Source organism: Vicia villosa, unplaced genomic scaffold (genome assembly GCF_029867415.1).
Source record: "Vicia villosa cultivar HV-30 ecotype Madison, WI unplaced genomic scaffold, Vvil1.0 ctg.000585F_1_1, whole genome shotgun sequence".
Taxonomy (NCBI): domain Eukaryota; kingdom Viridiplantae; phylum Streptophyta; class Magnoliopsida; order Fabales; family Fabaceae; genus Vicia; species Vicia villosa.
The window spans coordinates 558,903-578,392 of record NW_026705267.1 but is presented as its reverse complement, the minus strand read 5'-3'; the positions used below and the strand labels follow the sequence as shown (position 1 = coordinate 578,392).

Sequence of the window (19,490 nt, the reverse complement as noted above, 5' to 3'; positions counted from 1 at the left end):
AGCCATATTTCGAACATTTTTTGAGAAAAAAAAGCAAGAAAAAGAGAAATCCATACCTAAAAAAAGGTTGTGAAACGTAGAATTGGGGGTGAAGAGGAGTTGTGCAGTTCAAATGAGCTTGTGAAGGTCGAGAAAGCTTTTTAGTTTTATATCTAAATCAAAAGTATTTTTTTTAGGGTTAAATATGTTTTTAGTCCCTATAAATATGCGACCCTGCATTTTTAGTTCCTATAAAAATTTTCTTCAATGAATGGTCCTTATAAAATTATTATGCACCTAGTTTCAGTCCCTACTGTCAAACTATTGTGTATTTTATAATGATTATTTTGCAGACATGTTCATAATATTTTAAAAAGTTCCTGAAAAAAAAAAAGAAACTCAAAATTTAATTTCTAAGTTGAGATTTTTATTACTTTTATCATTATTTTTTGAAATTTGAAAAATGCATATTTAATTTTTCTCGTTTTAAAAAATTCTAAAACTTAGTAAATAAATATTTTATAGTATTCTAAACATATATTAAAAAAATTATTCAAAAATTTAAAAATTAAAGGGTAACTAAACAGTTTTTAAAATTTTAGAAAATAACAAAACTGAAATAATAGGACTGAAATTGCATGCATTATATAAGAGTGTAAATTAATAACTTATAAATTGTTATATTGTTTAGTATTTTCTTACACAGTAAATATAAATAAAAGAAGAGAAAACAGCCGAGTGGCACGTATGCTGGGGACGTGAACATAGCTGTCATACAGGAAAGAAATCAAGTGTCGATTTTCCATTGTAACAAACTCCATATACTTAACATAAACCTCTCCTTTTCAACAAGTCCATATACATAGCAAGTGAGTTTAGTTGGTTCCTATAGCTCAAACATGGAAGAAGACAAGGAAGAGGTGAAGACGATGGTGTCATCACAACCAGAACCAGATATCCAACTCACCAATGTTGATGTGAAACAGTACTCTTCTCCAAATGACTTAGAGATCTTCTACGTCAAACTCACTGACTTGTTGGACTCTTCTGGATACAATCTCATGTAACTCATTTCTTCAGCCTGCTTCTCATTTTCTGTTTTACCCTCTCTTTTTTTCTTATCTTCATTTGCATGTGTTTGTGGAGGGTTATTTTCGGTATTTGTTATTGTTCGGCTTGGTTGCTCAAAAATTGCATGCATTCAAAGTCTACTATATTTTTTTTAATGAAATGTTTTGATTTTACTTAACAGTATGAATGTCCGAAAAACATGCATAGACTTGTATCGGTTTTACTCGGAGGTCACCAAAAGAGGAGGTTATCACCAGGTACTTGTCTGTTTTTATGTATCTATTCATATGTAACACGTGTATATATTATATGAAAATTTGTCTCTTGAATGCTTCTAGGTTCGTAAGGAAAAGAAATGGGGTGAAATTGTTTCAGCACTAAAACTGGAAGGAAACAATGCAAGGTTATGTACTCAGGTTCAAAAGCTCTACGGAAAGCTTCTCTACAAATTTGAGAAACTTTACTTCTACAGGTTCCCTGCGTCTCAAACTGCAACAGGCAGCACCAAAGGTTAATCTAAGACACTCATTTGTGCTTGTTTCATTGTATGATGTTTTTGTTGCATTTTGGTACTAAGTTGAATATGTGTAGTTTAACCTTGAATACTACTTTATTTTATCAACACTGTCAATTTTTGTAAGGTTCAGCTAAAAGGAAGCAGGAATCAGCATCAAGTTTATCCCAATTAATGGATGATGGAGATTATCCGACAGCGGCAGAGATATCCAAGGATTGCCCTATCAATGTGACAGGTTATAAGAATGTTAATGCGAATGAAAATGATCACACTCAAGTGTTTGTATTTGGTGACTGAATTTACTAAGCTCCCAATACATGTTTGTTACTTATGCAGCAATACCTGAAGTGCTCCTACAGACACCATCTAAGGACAAAGAAAAGAAGAAAAAGCGAGGCTGTCCAACGGGACGAAGTGGTTATCAAATTTTCCTCAAGCAGGAATGTGCGCGATTAAAAGCTTCTGGTCAGGACATAGATGGCAAGGATATCCTGCGCGTGGCGGTGGAAGAATGGAATAAGTTGTCAGACATTGATAAACAGGTACAATAGATGAAATTGTTTTTGCTAGGAATTTTCCACTTCTAAGCTCTAAATACTTTTTCATGTAGCCATATGTGGAGGAAAGCAAGAAGATGAAGGAACAAAAGAAGGAAGCAATGATGACTGAAAGTAATAAACAGAAGAGCACTCTAGATCTTAACAAGGATGAAAAGAAGGCTAATCTGTGTTGTGGTGACTACTACTGTGTAACTTTGCAACCTCAAGCAAATAACCCTCTTGTGAACAATGCAGCAGTGGATTTGGCTTATAAAATGACAGAAAAAACATCCAAGGATCCCTTCTTCCCATTTGATTTGGATGCTTATCGTTCGGTAGATTTGCTAACCGGGTTAGCAATCGGAGAACCAAAATAACTGTACTAGTTACTGGGCAAGTCTTTTTTGGTTTTTGAGGCAATGCTAAGCTATTGCCTGTGGCTGTGCATCAACTGGTTTTCCCTTTTTGTGACTCAAACCAAGCTAAGCTGCCGTGTATTTATAGTTTTGAAACAGCAGCAACCAAGTTTGATGAATAGATAGCAATGTTTGCACTAGGGAAGTATGTATATATGAACCTTATATATAACTTATGGAGGCTTGTCTTGTAATGCTAAACTTTGTTGGCTTGGTTAACAATTTTGTATATAGAGTTCTACCTTTATGACTGTAACTAAAAAACATATTGTGAGATGAACCTTAGAAAATTATACTAATAAGAAAGAGTAACTTAATTAGACAAAAAAAAAAAAAATAGAGCAGAGGAGAGGAGATGCATCAGTAATAAAGCAAGTGTAGCAAAAGTTGTAGAATCAGCCTAATATCTAAAAAAAATTTGTTATGTTTACTAGCAGAATGGATGCAAAAGTTTGAACACTTAAAAATCCAAAAGCTTGAGCATCTAGATACCACTTGTTAGATCTATACACGCACATAAAAGAAAAAGAAAGAAAGCAAAATTTATTTGTCTGCATTGCATTTCACACTCACCTAGTGGCGGAGTCAGAAATTGGAGGGAGTCCGGGCAAAAATTTTATACCTTGTTTTTACTAATTTTACACTCTGTTTCTACTAATTTTACCCTTAATTTTGTATAAAAATTTTGCCCTTAATTTTGTCCAAAAATTTTACTCTATTTTTATTAATTTTGTCTAAAAATTAATAATTTTGCCCCTAGTGTTGTCTAAAAAACCAACTATTAGGTATGAAGAATACAACGAAAGGAGGGGTAGAGCCCGGGCGCGTGCCCGGGCTCGCTGGGCTATAGCTCCGCCCCTGTTCTTGTGTACATAGTCACTGGTTGGACTCAAAGAGCTGAACTTAAAGAGCCTTAAATTTAACCAACTTAGTTAGTCACTCATATGAGGAATAACTTAAATAACACCTTCTAGATTAAAATTACAATTCCACACTCTTTATCTTTTAATTAATTCTTTTTTTATTGAGAATTTTGGAGAGTTGTGATATTTATTAGATAATATTATAGTATTGAATAATATTTCAGAATATTTCATTACACCCACACACCATTACACCCACACCTGCCGAAATTTTAAATATGCTCTCTGCTTCTGTAGATGCACATTCGAAAACACACTTTTTTGACAAAGAGTTGAATTTTTCTGTGTGTGCATCTACGTAAGTATTTTAAACTAGTGAACATTGGGGAAAATGAAAAATTAATTCAGTTCAGGAAATATTCCGTAAGTACATCTACGAAAAGCTTAGCGTCAGAATGTTTCGTAGATCATCAATATTCCCCCATTGTTACATTTCTTCTCCAACACTCACCTCTCCACAATCTAAAAATCCTACATCATCAATATCATTTTTCACTCCAAAACTCCAACTTTTTGGTGCAACAAATTAAAAGGAGCAAGAGAAGACTGAATTTTAGGTAAATAATCATCTTTGTCCATTTTATTGTTCATATTATGCATCAATTTTTTGTCAAATAAAGTAACGCTGCTTTCGTAGGTACATCTATGAAACGTGTGGAAGATGAACATGTTCCGAATGTGCATCTACGAAACGTATATGTGCTGTTTTTTCCAACAGTCTTGTGATTCTATGATATTTGTGTTATTGTTTACAAATAGGTATGGTGCACCCCGATAATATCTCAAGAGAATTAGTTTCTTCAGTCTATGTTTCATCGAAGGTAGAAGAGGTAGTCGTAAAGGTAGTCGATATCGGTGATGACTTTAATAACAAGAAAGAGTTTGATGATCGTGATAGCATGCTCACATGGATTCGTAGGAATGCAACTAACCTTGATTTTGGTGTGGTAATAAGAAGATTGGATAATGGTACGGCAAGAAGAAACATGTTCGTAACAATGTTGTGTGAAAGAAGCGGGAAATACCATCATCCTCTAAGGAAGTTTAAAAGAGACGACACGGGTACTAGAAAATTCGAGTGTCCATTTAAAATTCGTGGTTACATGTTCACTAGCAAGAATTTAGTGTTATTTGTGGCCAGGGCCGGCCTTTCACAGGCGCAGCAGGCTCAATAGCTCTGGGCCTCAAATTTTTGGGGGCCCATTTTTTTTTTGTTGTTAAATATGATTAAAATCAAACTTAAAAAAAAAGTTATTTTTCCTCATTCCAAACAAAACGCCAAATGAATTGACGGCAAAGCTAGAAATCACAAACAAAATGGCGAAGGTTGACAGTACGATGACGATACGGCGGTGTAGTGCAATTAGTAAGTTAATTCAAATCAAAACTATTTATCTTCTGTGAATGTTTTGATTGTTTTCAATTTTGTAAAAAATAAGATAAAATTAAGGAAAGAATATTGTTAGAAATGTGATGGATTAAACAAAATTGTAAGAATAATGAAAGTTTTATGTGTTTCTTTTTTCTATGGCTCTATGTTTTCTTTTTTCTGTGTTTCTTTTGTTGTTTGTGGATGTGGTTTTTATTTTTGGATTGTAAGAACTTAGAACTCTTAAAACTTATGTGTGAGAGATAGAGAAAGAAAAGTAAATTGGTTGTGTGTTAATTTCACTGATAAAAGAAAAGAATAGTTGGGCTGAGATAGTTATCAAAGAAGAGATAAGAAAAGAAGAGGTGGAGTAGAATGGGTAGTGTCAAAGAAAGAGTGAAAAAAATGAGATTAGTTTATATTAAATAATAATTGAAGAGTACAATAGTAGGTAGCTGTCAAACGAATAAAGACTTAAACACAAGTGTAAGGAACTAAGGATGATTAATATAATAAAAATATCATTGCTGTTCTTATTATTGTGCTGGAATATGTCTTTTTTGTTTATGTTTGTGTGAGTCATTCAATAATTTCAATAGTTTATAATAATTTATAAAATGTTACAAATAAAGAGAAATTTGTTAATTTTATCTTAAAAGCTTCAACTATGAAAAAGTAGTTGTCATTTGTGTTCACCGTTTATTAAAATTATTGCTTTGCTACAATCTTACAATCTTAATGATAATAGGAATTTTCTAGATATTGAAATGCAAAATATCAAAAACAATAAAATAAAATTAAAAATAATTGATTTTGGTGCTTCATTTAATTAATATAATTTTATTTTAGTTTTTTTAATTATTAAAATTATTTTTTTTTTTAAAATTTAGGCCTATTTATTAAATTAAAACAGGGCCTTCGGATAGATTGGGCCGGCGCTGTTTGTGGCTTGCATAACCATGACTTGTACGCAAAATTACAAGGTCATCCTAGTGTATGTCAGCTCAATACGGAAGAGAAGACATATATTAGTGACATGTCCTTGAATCTTGTCCAATCGAAAAATATACTTGCCACATTGAAACAGAAGGAACCCGATAACGTATCAAATATATATAAGGCATGTGTATAACATCTGATACCGCAATAATAAGGCGGTTAGGGGAGATAGAAGTGAGATGCAACAACTGTTGAAATTTTTGGAGGATAACAAATATAAGACAACTGTATAACATCTGATACCACAATAATAAGGCGGTTAGGGGAGATAGAACTGAGATGCAACGACTGTTGAAATTGTTGGATGATAACAAATACGTGTCGCAGTACAGAACTTGCGACGATGGGGTTACGATCCGAGATATTTTTTGGACCCATCAATATTCGATAAAGTTGTTCAACACGTTCCCGACAGTGCTCCTTCTCGATTCTACCTACAAGACCAACAAGTATAAACTTATGTTATTTGAGATGGTAGGTGTTACATCCACCAAGAATACATACGCCATTGGTTTCGCTTATTGGGAGTGTGAAAAAGAGGATAATTTTAGGTGGGTGATAGGGGTGTGTCAGTCACTTTTGAAGGAACAAGCCAAGATGCCTAAGACGATTGTTACGGATTGAGATACCATGTTGATGAATGCAGTGACAAAGGTATTTCCTTCTTCTAATGCATTACTTTGTCGATATCACATAACATGAGAAGTAAAGTTAAACCTGCGGTAGAGACGAAACAAGTAAAGATCGAAGGTGGGAAATCGGTGAAGCCCGATGTGATTGTTGAACAAATAATGGATGCATGGAGTCGTATTGTAAATTCTTCGACAAAAGAATTATATTCCGATTCCGTCATTCAATTTCTGAAAGTCTGTGAAAAGTATCTTGGTTTATTGAGTTATGTTAAAAGCATCATTCTTAATAAGGTGAAGGAGAAGTTTGTGTGTGCGTGGACTAATAATGTCTGACACCTTGGGAATACAACCACAAACAGAGTTGAGTCAGCATATGCTAGTTTGAAAAATTGGTTGGCTAATAGCAATGATGACTTGTGTTGAGAATGTGACATTGTCAATCTCATGATTAATAACCAACACAATGAGATACAAACCATATTTGGTCGAAGCATTACGGTGTTGGAACATCGATTTAGGGACAATATTATTTATTCTCAATTGATCGGTAATATGTCTCGGGTCGGGTTGAACTATATTTTTCACGAGGTGAAACTGTCGGTTCCGATATCGCAAAGTGTGGTTTCACTATTACTAGAACGTATGGTCTCCCGTGTGATTGTGTTATTGCTAAAAAGGTGAAACTAGGTGAGCCAATAAGAATGGACGAAGTTATCCCTCATTGGAAAAGACTTAGTTTTGATGATGATGGTTGCATCGAAGGAGAAAAACCGAATATCTCTATTACTTCCGAATTGGAAGCGATAAAAGAGAGGTTTTCGAAGGCCGATGACAACCTGAAATTACACATCGAAGAACAATTGCGGAAGATTGAGTATCCCAAAACAATTGACATGAAACTGCCTTCTCAACCGGTAAAGACAAAGGGTGCTCCAAAGAAATTGAAGCCTACACCGAATGACAACTCAACTACACGGGCTCCTTCGTATGGTGAGCACGTCGATAAACTTTTTCCCGACTCACTGTCTCCAAAATCTCAAAAATCTCAAACAAGTTCAAACAAGGGAGCTCGCATAAGCAAACCGCCTCCGACACCTATTCCACCGAAAATTCCAATCATCGAAGAGATGCCTATTCCGCCAAAAATTTCATTCATCAACGAGATGCCAGTTGTTATGCTTCCTTACATTAAGCGGATCGTCAATATTGTGGGGGACGATAATTGCGGTTACCGTACCATCTCGGCGTTGCTTGGAAATAGAGAAGATAGCCATACGCTTTTTCGTCATCAACTTATCAAAGAGTTGAAGACGCATAAAGAATCGTACACACGGTTATATGGAGGGGAAGTTAAATTTGAAGCAATTAACGAAGCTCTTGTTCCTAGGTTGGGTGCTTACGCGTCGATATCAAAATGGATGAGATTCCCAGAAATGTGACATCTTATTAATTACATGCGCGTATGATACAGTGTGCATTGACTTGACACATTATGGTTTTTCGGAAACCTTTTTCCCACTCCGCACCACACCGGCTACAAATCCAAATGATCGCATCATGTGTATTTGATGGCTTTCAAAAACGAGTCACTTTGTGAAAGTTTACTTGAAACTGGGATGCCTCATACCACCTACGTCGCTGGAATGAGCGCTTCACCATTCTGAAGATGCCGAGACGTGACCAGATCTTTTTGTTGATAGGATGCACGAATTCGAAAGATTAAACAACATCGAGAAGGAAACGAATAAGGAAAAGTCAAAATTGGAACCACCAATAGATTTAGCCGATAATAGTTCTTTTGATGCGTTTTGTAGTTTCAAAGTGTAATGTATGCATTCTTAAACATTGCAATATAATCATTTTTTTGTCAATTATAAATTCTAATAGAAAGTTTAGTTTGGTGTTTATGTTTTTTTTTATATTTTGGACTACATCATAATTTTGTTATGCTAAATAAACTAACAAGGAAATTTTCGTAGATGTATCTATGAAGGATCAAAATTTGCAAATTATGGGTATTTTTCGTAGATATACCCGTGGAACCAAAATATCCGTGTTCCTTCTGTAGATATATCTACAGAACATTTTGTGGCAGAAAATGGGTGGTCCATATTCACTTAGGTTTTCTATAAATTTGGGGTTTCTAATGTTGTATTTCACACAAACACAAAGATGTCTCAATTTGAGTACAACGTCCGTTGGTATGTCGCAAGTGTCTCCTACTCCAAAGTTAGAACACTCGGGCGGACGTTCAAACTCAACGAGTACACCTCGCTCGACGTTATCATTGACGAAATTCACTAACGCCTTCCTTACAATGACAAACGGAAGATTGTGAAGCTTGAGTATCGTTCCCCTTCATTTGACAACGAAGAGAACGTCGTTTATAATAACATTGAGCTCAAGAAACGAGAGAATGTTTTGGCGATGTGGCGAACGTATTTCAGTTTTGAAGAGAAAACTCCGCTCGAGTTCGTAGCGATAATGCAAAGAACGGTCGAGCAAATCTTAGAGTTGTGCAAGCGTCCACCGGACTATTGAGTGTAATATTTAATTTGTTGTTGAAATTATCAATGTAATATCGATTTTATTCTATGAAAGTTATTTTTATCCCCCTTGCAATGTTGATTTCCTGGTTTTTTGTGTTTGGATTATTCTGTAGGTATGCATATGAAAGTGTTTCGTATATGCATCTACGGAAGGTTTTCACGCAAATGTAAAAAAATGTACTTCCGAAGATACATCTATGAAAACAAATGGATATTATTGGAAACACTCATGATGCCTAGGAGACCCAAGAGATAAGGATATAGTAAGAGTTTCTCTAATATTTTTAAAATTATTTTGTAAATAAGATTTTAAATAAGAATTTTAATGTGACATTAATTAAATCTCAATTTTTAGGGATAGTTCTCTCTATATATAAATAGATAAAAACTATATTTTATTGAATTGGTTAGTATTTTTACGTAATTAAATAAAAGAGTAAGAAAAATGTAAAAGAGTGGCATTAATGCTGGGGAAGTGCGCATATCTACTGTCCCAGAGTAATCAAGTATCAGTTTTCAACCAGTCACCTCAAACAAGAAAGAAAAGGCAAGATAGTTGATTGAGTTTAGTTAGTTTCCAGCTCAAACATGGAAGGCAAGAAAGAGACGGTGAAGAAGACGGTTCCATCACAACTCACCAATGTTGATATGAAACACTACTCTTATCCTGATGACTTAGAGACCTTCTACGTCAAACTCAGTGACTTGTTAGACTCAGCTGGTTTCACTCTCATGTAACTCATTTCTTCACTCTGCTCCTCATTTTCCTGTTTTCCCTATTTTGTTTTTAATATGCATTTGCATGTGTGTTTCTGGAGGGTTATTTCGGTATTTTTAATTATTTGTCGGTTTGTTTGCTGAAAACTGAAATGTGTTGTTATTTGTTCCTTTGGTATGAAGAATGAGAGAAACGTGATCTGAGCCAAATATGAAATATTAAATGTTATTGTATATAATTTTTGCAATGAAATGTTTTGATTCTACTTGACAGTATGAATGTCCGAGAAACATGCATAAACTTGTACCTGTTTTACTTGGAGGTCACCAAAGGAGGAGGTTATCACCAGGTATATCATATGAATTTGTCTAAGATGTTCAAATTCAATGTATTGATTCTGTTGAATGTTTTCAGGTTGATAAAGAAAAGAAATGGGGTGAAATTGTGTCAGCTCTAAAACTGGAAGGAAACAATGCAAAGTTATGTCTTCAAGTTAAAAAGCTCTATGCAAATCTTCTTTACAAATTTGAGAAATTTTACTTCTGCAGGTTTCCTGCTTCGCAAACTCCAACTGCCACCACCAAAGGTTTATTAATCTAAATTCTAACAGACCAATTTTGTTTCATTGTTTCTTGTTTTGTTGCATTTTGGTACTAAGTTGAATATGTATGGTTTTACCTTGAATACTACTTTTTTTTCTCAACACCCTCAATTTTTTAATGTTCAGCTAAAAGGAAGCAGAGCTCAACCACTTGTTTATCCCAATTAATGGATGATAGAGATTATGCAAAGATATCCAAGGACTACCCTATCAAAATGACAGGTTAAAAGGATCTAGAATGTTTGTGAGACCAAAACTTAATTCATTGATTCAATGAAAATGAATTAATAAATATAAAATAGCTTCTACAAGGACAACTCAAGTGTTTGTTACTTATGCAGCAATACCTGAAGTGCTCCTACAAACACCATCAAAGGACAAAGAAAAGAAGAAAAAACAAGGTACTCCAATAGGAAGAAGTGGATATCAAATTTTCCTCATGAGGGAATGTGCGCGATTAAAAGCTTCTCGTCTAGATATAGATGGAAAAACAGTCCTGCGCATGGCTGTCTATGGATGGAATAACTTGTCAGACATTGATAAACGGGTACAATAGATGAAATTGTTTTTGCTAGGACTTTTCCACTTTTAAGTTCTAAATACTTTTCATGTAGTCATATTTGGAAGAAAGCGAGAAGATAAAGGAACAAAAGAAGGTAGCAATGATCACTGGAAATAATAAACAGAAGAGCACTCAAGATCTTAAGAAGGACGAAAAGAAGCCTAATGAGTGTTGCGGTGACTACTACTCTGTAACTTTGCAGCCTCGAGCAAATAACCCTCTTATGAACAATGCAGCAGTGGACTTGGCTTCTAAACTCACAGAAAAAACATGCAAAGATCCCTTCTTATTTGAGTTGGATGCTTATCATTCCGTAGATTTGCTAATCGGGATAGCAACCGAAGAACCCAAATAACTGTACTAGTTATTGGGAAAGTCTTTTATGGTTTTTGAGGCAATGCTATTGCCTGTGGTTGTGCATCAACTGGTTTTCTCTTTTTGTGATTCATACCAAGCTAAGCTGCTGTGTATTTATAGCTTTGAAACAGCAGCATCCTAGTGAAGTGAGTATGCATATAAACCATATCTATAACTTAAAAAGACCTGGGCTGTAATGCAAAATTTTGTTGGCATGGTTGCCAATTTTCTTTGTAGAAATCTAACCTACCTTTCTGTTTAACTATAATTATAAATCACAAAGTGTGAGGTGAACCTGTTGATGTCATTTTAAAAAACAGATGCAAATTAAATTATTATAAATCTGCATAATTTACTTTTGGGTAGAAATTAGAGGGGTGAAACTTGTATTCAGAAACTGATAGGTATATCTGGTTCGTGAATGGTGCATTTGAACTCACTAAAGTTTTTTTCTTCTTAGGTTTTGTTTGAGAGTTGGAAGGAGAAGGGAGGGGAGGGTTTTAAAAAATAGGAAGGACCGAGTGAAAAAGGTAGAAAGATTTTGGTTGGGGGAGGATTTTGGAGGGTTTGTTTTTCTTCATAACATCAAAATCTCATAATTTTCGGGAAACTCAAAATTTGTATTGAATGTTTTAAAAGGTTTACATAAATTTTCCAAATATATTTTATGTTATAAAATCATTTTTTTTCAATCCATTGAAATGCTATCTCACTTCCACTCGGGAACATCCAAAGTTTGCAACATTCCCGTTGACCTTTGGTGTTCGATCTTTGCCTTTTGGCGAGTCAAACATTATGCTACATAATCTGCCACCTCCTTCTTCATTCATAGCCACCAATAGTTTTGTCTCAAAGCCTTATGCATTTTTGTTGCTCCAGGGTGAATGCTTAGTTTGCTCTTGTGGACCTCCTCTAAAATTAGTTTTCTTATCTCTGCAACATCGGTTACACAAATTTTTTCGCTGCACCTTAAGATATTATCTTGTCATACTCTAAAACCGGGTGCCTTTTCTTGTACCATTAACTACCTTTTCTCTTCCAAGGGTGGATTGTCCTAACAGTTTCAAATGTCTTCCAAAAGTCCATTAGAAATCCTGATCATTCCACACTATAGAGTCATGTGTCTCAACTTTATGTCTCTGAATGTTTCCCATAGCTCTTGTTGTTTGGCCATCAATGATGTTGTTGCAAGGAAATCCTTTTACTTAATGCATATGCCACCATGTTTGTTTTTCCTGGATGATATTGTAATGTGATATCATAGTCCTTCAAAGTTTTCATCCATCTCCTCTGTCTCATGTTTAATTCCTTGTGATCAAACAAATACTTCAAACTTTTATGGTCACTGAATACCGTGAACGTATATCCATAGAGATAATGACGTCAAAGCGTTAGCGCAAAAACTACTACAACCTCCAAATCATGAGTAGGATAATTCTTTTCGTGAATCTTTAATTACCTTGAGCCATATGCTACCACCTTCTGGTGCTGCATCAACACATCCTAATCCTTGATGAGATGCATCACAATAAACTTCGTATGGCTCCTCAGGTTGTGGAAGAATCAATATAGGGGACATCCTAAGTTTCTTCTTTAACAATTGAAAATTTGCTTCACATTTCTATGCCCAAGCAAAAGGTTGATCCTTTCTAGTTATTTGAGTCAATGGAACTACTATCTTTGAAAATTCTACAATGAATCGTCGATAGTATCCAGCTAATCCTACGAAACTTCTTATGCCAATGAATGTCTGGGGCTAATTCCACGCGAATACGATCTCAATCTTCACCGGATCGACAATAATTCCTTCCTTTGATATGACATGACCCAAGAAATTTATCCTTTCTAGCTAGAACTCACATTTGGATGGATTAACATATTAATTCTTTTCACGTAAAATTTGTAGCATTTGACGTAGATGATCTTCGTGTTCCATTTTACTTTGAGAGTAAACAAGAATATCGTCAATGAATACAACAACGAATTTATCCAGAAATGAGTGGAAAAGTCGAATAAGGTAATCCATGAAAATAACCAGCGAATTAGTCACTCTAAACGGCATGACTAGATACTCATAATGTCTGTAACGAGTCTTGAATGCAATCTTGGGTATGTCCTCTTCTCCTACCCTAATTTGATGATAGTCGGACTTCAAATCAATTTTAGAAAATATAGATGCTCCTTTAAGTTGATCCATAAAGTCAACAATATGAGGTAAGGGATATTGATTCTTCACGATCACCTTGTTAAGTATCCTGTAGTCTACACATAGTCGAGAACGCTCGTCCTTTTTCTTTACCAAGAGTAATGGAGCTTCCCATGGGGAAACATTTTGCCTAATGAGTCCTTTCTCCAGCAAGTCTTCCAATTGTTCTTTAAGTTCTTAGAGTTCTTTTACCGCTATTCGATATGGTGCAATTGAAATGGGTCTAGTTCCCGGTTGTAAGTCAATGAAGAATTCAATGTCTCTTATAGGTGTTAAATCGGGAATCTCATTGGGAAACACATCCTGAAAGTCTTGATTAACAAACATGTCTTCAATATTGAATTTAGCAATCGCTTCTATACTAGCAAGTATTGAAAGGTCAAAGGCTCCATTCTTTAGAGAAACTTTAAGTTGGTTAGGTGATAGGTATTTGACAACCCCCGGCTTAAGCGAAATGACCAACTTTCGTGCACAATCTAACATAACATAATGAAATGACAACCAATTCATTTCGATAATAATCTGGAGAGATTGTAGGGGTAAACATATTATATTAAATATAAATTCTATCTCCTGAACCATTACTTATACATAATAACCATGTAGTGTTTATATTTAGAACCTTGGCAGGCGTAGATACTACCAAGTCAAAAGATAGTGGGGTTACTATCATTTTCAATTGATCAATGCAATCCTTGGATATGAATGAATGTGTGGCTCCAAAATCAAAAAGTTCAATTAAAATGGTACCTTCAATTTTACAATTTCCCTTGATCAAGTTGTTGGGCGGATGAACAGTTCTTCTGAGTTGTACCAATACTTATTTTGACAATTTTTCTATGACATTCCAGAATCTTATAGAATATTGTATCTGCACACTCAAGAAACTATTAGAGTACAAAATTGTTACATATAAAATATGTGTTGTTATCATCAAAACTAAAGATTGAATGCAGGTTGAATGAATTGATGTCGGATATCGAGAACATAAGGGTGAGAAAGACCGAGTTTCATGAAGATTGGGTTGATAATAATGAAAGGGTGAAATACAACTTGATTGAGTTGAAGACATATGAAGATGTGACGACCATGTATAAATTGTTTCGCTGTACATAACTAAGGGGTCGATCAAGTTTGATGTGTAGATTTCAAGATCGGTTGACGACATAATCAAGATGTTGAAACGTCCAGAATCATCTGGTAGTAACTAGGTTTTCATGCTTAGTTATTTTTAATTTATGATTGTTAAACTGTACTGTCTTGTGTTATATTTATATTTTAATCAAAACATGAAATCGACAAAATACTATGCAATAAAAGTATTGTGATGTGAGAAGTAGTCTGAGTCACATAATATACAAAATATACAACTATAAAATTAAAAAATCTAAATAGACCCCAACGGGCTATGTGTGCAGCCCAAGCTAATCCAGTGAAAACCTCACAATCTGGGTTTACCAAATCCATGAGGTTATCCATAATAATGACGGTCATCTGAAGACGCTCCTGATCATCTGAGTCTGGTGGTGGAGGTGATGGTGGAGGAGCGTCGTCAACAGGTAACACTGCATCAGAAACCCTATCAACAAAAGGCCCTACAACATCGGAAGACCCTGCACTAGGTGGTATGAGGCGAGGATGTGATATAGTGAGATACCACTCTACGTAACCATCCTCACACTACGAAGGGTGCTAAACACTCACTGCCCAAGACCTAATGCCACGAGCAGAGCTAAGGACGCGACTCTTAAAACATCTATCAATGCCCACCTTCAGGAGCCTCCTGAACTGGTCGAGGGATGCCCTAGACATAAACATACTGTCAGAGACACCTCTCAGACAAGTGTCTAGCCATCGAGGTTTCCCACCTCATATGCCCTGAATATAATGCAACGTCGTAGAATGGACAATGGGTCTGGTGAGTTTTGTGTGGTGTTCATGCAACATCATCTATTGTCAGAGCATCCAGCCTCATCATGTACTCTGCAACCCCACCCAAAATCACTTGCCTGGCCCTCTATCTCTTCGCCCGTAGAGCGTCTACTGCGACACGCTGCACCCTCTTATCACAGATGCTGGGAAAATGCTTGTATATCCAAGACTAGAGAAACCAAAACTAATTAATGTCACAAATAACAATAAAATAAAAATAGATAAGAAATGCTTGTATACCTGGAATAGACTCAGATAACCAGCAAGTTGTCTGGTCTTAGACACTGTCGGAAACTTCTAAAGCCCAACATGGAGTCTCTAGGCTACTGAACAACCACATGTATCATACATCAATGTAAACACATGGCTTATCTGCAAAGAGAGTACATGTCATCAGATATAGCAGGTATGTCCTAGGGGCAGCCTGATACCTCTTTGCCTCCACAAGCTCCTGGTACCTGTCCCGCAGGCAAGACATCTGTGTTAGAACATGAAATGTTCTGATCAATATTCTTAGTTTTGATGATAACATTATATATGAATTTTGTATAAGACAACGTGGTACTCTAATTATTCACGTTTTCCATTTCAGGAAAAGTCTAAAAGAGTATGTACAAAATCAGCATTCAGAAGCTCTGATCCAGAAGATTTGGATGACTTCGTCAGAACATGATCTGGAAGACATCAGAAGATGGTCATGGGAAAATCAGAACATGATCTGGAAGGCATTAGAAGATGGAAATCAAAAGCAAGGCTCTGAAGATTTGATGGTATCACGCTCCAAAGCACTTCCAAAGTCTGATGACTGAAGTTGCATCTGCACCAACGCTGAAGACTCTGATATTCAAACGTTATTCTAATAGTCTGAGTCCAGAAGCAAGTAAAAGATGAAAAGGCTACAACGTCAAATCTGTCTGACTGACAAGAGGAACGTTAGAAGCTACAAAAGGCAAAGTCAGCAAAAGCAGTTGAAGCATGGCTCGAGGTAGTTGACAAAAGAGTGAAACATTAAATGCAGCAGTGTACTATTCACACAAAGCATTAAATGCTACTCAACGGTCACATTTTCTCACTGCCTATATAAAGAAGTTCTGATGCTGAAGCAGAAAATAACTCTTGCTTGAAGTAACATTACGCTGCCAAAACGCTATCACACAAAAACAAGAAAAGAACTTCATCTGCAACCTCACAAATTGTAATATCTTAGTGAGTGTTAGAACTTAAACTTAAGAGAAAAATCACTTGGTGATTATAGCTTATTAAGAAGCACATTAAACTCTTGTAATATTTATTTACATCTTTGTAAGAGAAATTTCCTAGAGTGATCAAGCTGTGATCTCTATACTCTAGAAGACTTAGAAGTTCTCTAAGTGGAGAACCATTGTAATCAAGATTGATTAGTGGATTAAATCCTCAGTTGAGGTAAATCACTCTGTCAGGGGTGGACTGGAGTAGTTTGATTAACAACAAACCAGGAGAAAAATAACTGTGTGATTATTTTTTATCTGCCCTTTTTAGAAACAACCCTTATTCAATCCTCTCTTTCTAAGTGTTTTTCACTCCTTCAATCCGAAGGTGAAGTCCCATATTAAAATCAAACTCCTTCAGCATGACATCCTCAGAGACATGCATATCCTCTACAACCTAGAGTAAAGACGTCATCTGGTTAATGACATGACCAATAAATAATTTACCACCAATGGGGAGATGAAACAATGCGGAGACATCATCCAAAGTGATGATTGTTAATTCTCTATTTTTATAGTTGACATTATGTTTGGTAAAACTAACTTATAAAGGGAACATGTTGAATAAGATGTTCTATCCATTTCAATTAAAGAGACATGTCGAGTAAGATGTCCTATGCAGGATCACCCGATATCGTGACTGCTATGTACAACTGGATATTTGAAGTCTGTTCTTTAGTTACAGGTGCAAAATATTTTGGAATTTTGTGTAATCCTATGTAGCGCTTGATTTAGGGATAAAAGATTGTCTCTGTTTTCAAGATGTATGATTATTGTCTAAATATGGAGAATCTTTAGGAAACTAATAATTGGAGCTCTATCTTTATGGAGAAGATTTCGGAGAATTTTCAGAAGTATGATTAGTTTCTACATATTGTTCTTACATTGTATTTTGTGTTAGGGTTTGTGAAGTCTTATGAAGTGTGAGCCTCTCTAAATCATCTTGATAGAAGAGTACGACTGTGTCTTTGAGTTGTAAGTTTTGTTGATCATTCATAAGCTTTTAAGCATTGAGTGATTGTGTGTCTTTGAAGTGTGTCTTCTAAAGTTTTTAAACAGATTATCACGGTTGTGATTGAGGGGGATTGACCAGGGTCTCATACCTAGGTGAGTTTTAGGTAGAAGTTAAGCAAGAGTGTTGATTAAGTGAGAATGGTGTAAACCGAAGGTTGTTTACATAAGACTTCAAATTGATACTATCATATTGGATTTATCCCAAGTTTGGTAGCCCCAGAGTAGGTGTTGTTATACACCAAACTGGGTGAACAATTTCTTGTTTTCATTTAAGTTTCAACATTGTTTATATTGTATACCTTGTCATTGTGTGTTGTTCAAAGATCAGTGTCTCGACATCTCTTAGGACATCTGAGATCTAAATACCAGAATTTCAATGGTCATCACCCCCAATGGAAGATGGAAGAAGGATGTCTCTGAGTGCCAATGCTCAACAAAAGCAGACAACAGGGAGGCGTCGAGCATGGTCGAGGTGCAATCGGTGAACTCAAGCAAACTAAAATCAGAAACAATGCGCCTGACCTGCGCAAGCATCAGACTTAGGGGGAATTTCTTCAACTTCGACCCGTGGGATGAGACCTTAAGCGATTGACACTCATTTAGAAAACAAAGTTAAATAAATAAACCGTAATCTTTCAACATATCACTGAACCATAATGAATATTTTGCAAATAGAAAGTATAATATATATACCTCTCCCTACCATATTCTGTATGTGACATGAGAAACATAGCCCATGAGCATAGATTGGTCGCTAGGCCCTTCTGGGAAGGCCCCATCCGTATGAATAGATGCCTCCGTAGAAGCACGAGTCGTGACCTTTGTATATGTAGGAGTAGCATTCTCATCGGTAACATGTATCTCCTCATCAGCAACAACTACTTCCTCCATAACAACATGAACCTCTTGAGCCTCAACTAGTATCTCAGCCTCAACAAGTACCTCCTCATCAACAATAAGAACCTATACCTCATCCACATCAACTGAAACCTGCTCAGCCTCCACAAGAACAACCTCCTCCACATAAACTGGAACCTGATCAGCCTCCACAGGAGCAGAAACTCTAGCAAGTCGGTGTCGGGGTGCGCGAAACTGCCTCTGTCCCTACACCTACTCAGTCATGTGTTTCTGGTGAGATTCGGTTAGAGCATGTCGTCCAACCCGTAGTTAGGAAGCCTTTGCCTCAGCAACTCTAGCGGCAGCTACCGCTCTATTAGTAGTCCTGCCGCCAATAGTGTTGTCCTTTCCTTTGTCCTCACTGAAAAGAAAGGGAAAAAATAGTTAAAAAACAAAAAAATTATATGAAAGATATTACCGAAAATTTCAAAAAATTTGAAATTTTTCTATAAAATTTTGAACTACCGAAAATTTCAGAATTTCTAATAAGATCTATTAATTTTTTTTTTTTAATTCTGAAGTTTCCCGAAAATTATTTCAAAAATTCTGAAATTTTCGGTATCGTCAAAAATTTTTTCAAGAAATATTGAATATGATTGAAAATTTTCTGAAATGTCACTTAGTAATATTAATATTACTGTGAAATTTTTGATATCACCCTAAAAATTTTAAAATTTTCGATTTTCTACTACAAATTTGTGAAATAATGGAAAATTTCTCTAAATATATATTTGACTTTTCACTTCTTTTAGAGATGCCATATATAACTTGGGTTTCAGACGTAGAATCCTCCTAAAATACAAAGAAAACACATTACGTAAAAGGTGACCTATATTGAAAGAACAACGCTTTTGAATTAAACCACAAAAAGATAGAACGGCGTTTTGACTAAAAAAACACGATAGAGCAACTTGTCCACGTGGCTCCACATCAAATTTCTAGAAGATTAAAGTTTCACGAAA

At 35.5% G+C, this 19,490-nt stretch overlaps 2 protein-coding genes across 2 annotated transcripts; both read left to right on the top strand.

Annotated features, from left to right (window-relative positions):
• Positions 1–876: 876 nt before the first annotated feature.
• LOC131629616 (putative high mobility group B protein 11) lies at positions 877–2,697 on the top strand. Its single transcript, XM_058900407.1, has 6 exons — positions 877–1,042; positions 1,232–1,307; positions 1,389–1,560; positions 1,698–1,802; positions 1,904–2,109; positions 2,178–2,697. The coding sequence occupies exons 1-6, from the start codon at positions 879–881 to the stop codon at positions 2,481–2,483; spliced, it is 1,029 nt and encodes a 342-aa protein (XP_058756390.1). The 5' UTR covers positions 877–878; the 3' UTR covers positions 2,484–2,697.
• Positions 2,698–7,146: 4,449 nt separating this feature from the next.
• Positions 7,147–7,884, top strand: LOC131629606 (uncharacterized). The gene has a single exon (XM_058900395.1). The coding sequence runs from the start codon at positions 7,147–7,149 to the stop codon at positions 7,882–7,884; it is 738 nt and encodes a 245-aa protein (XP_058756378.1).
• Positions 7,885–19,490: the final 11,606 nt, after the last annotated feature.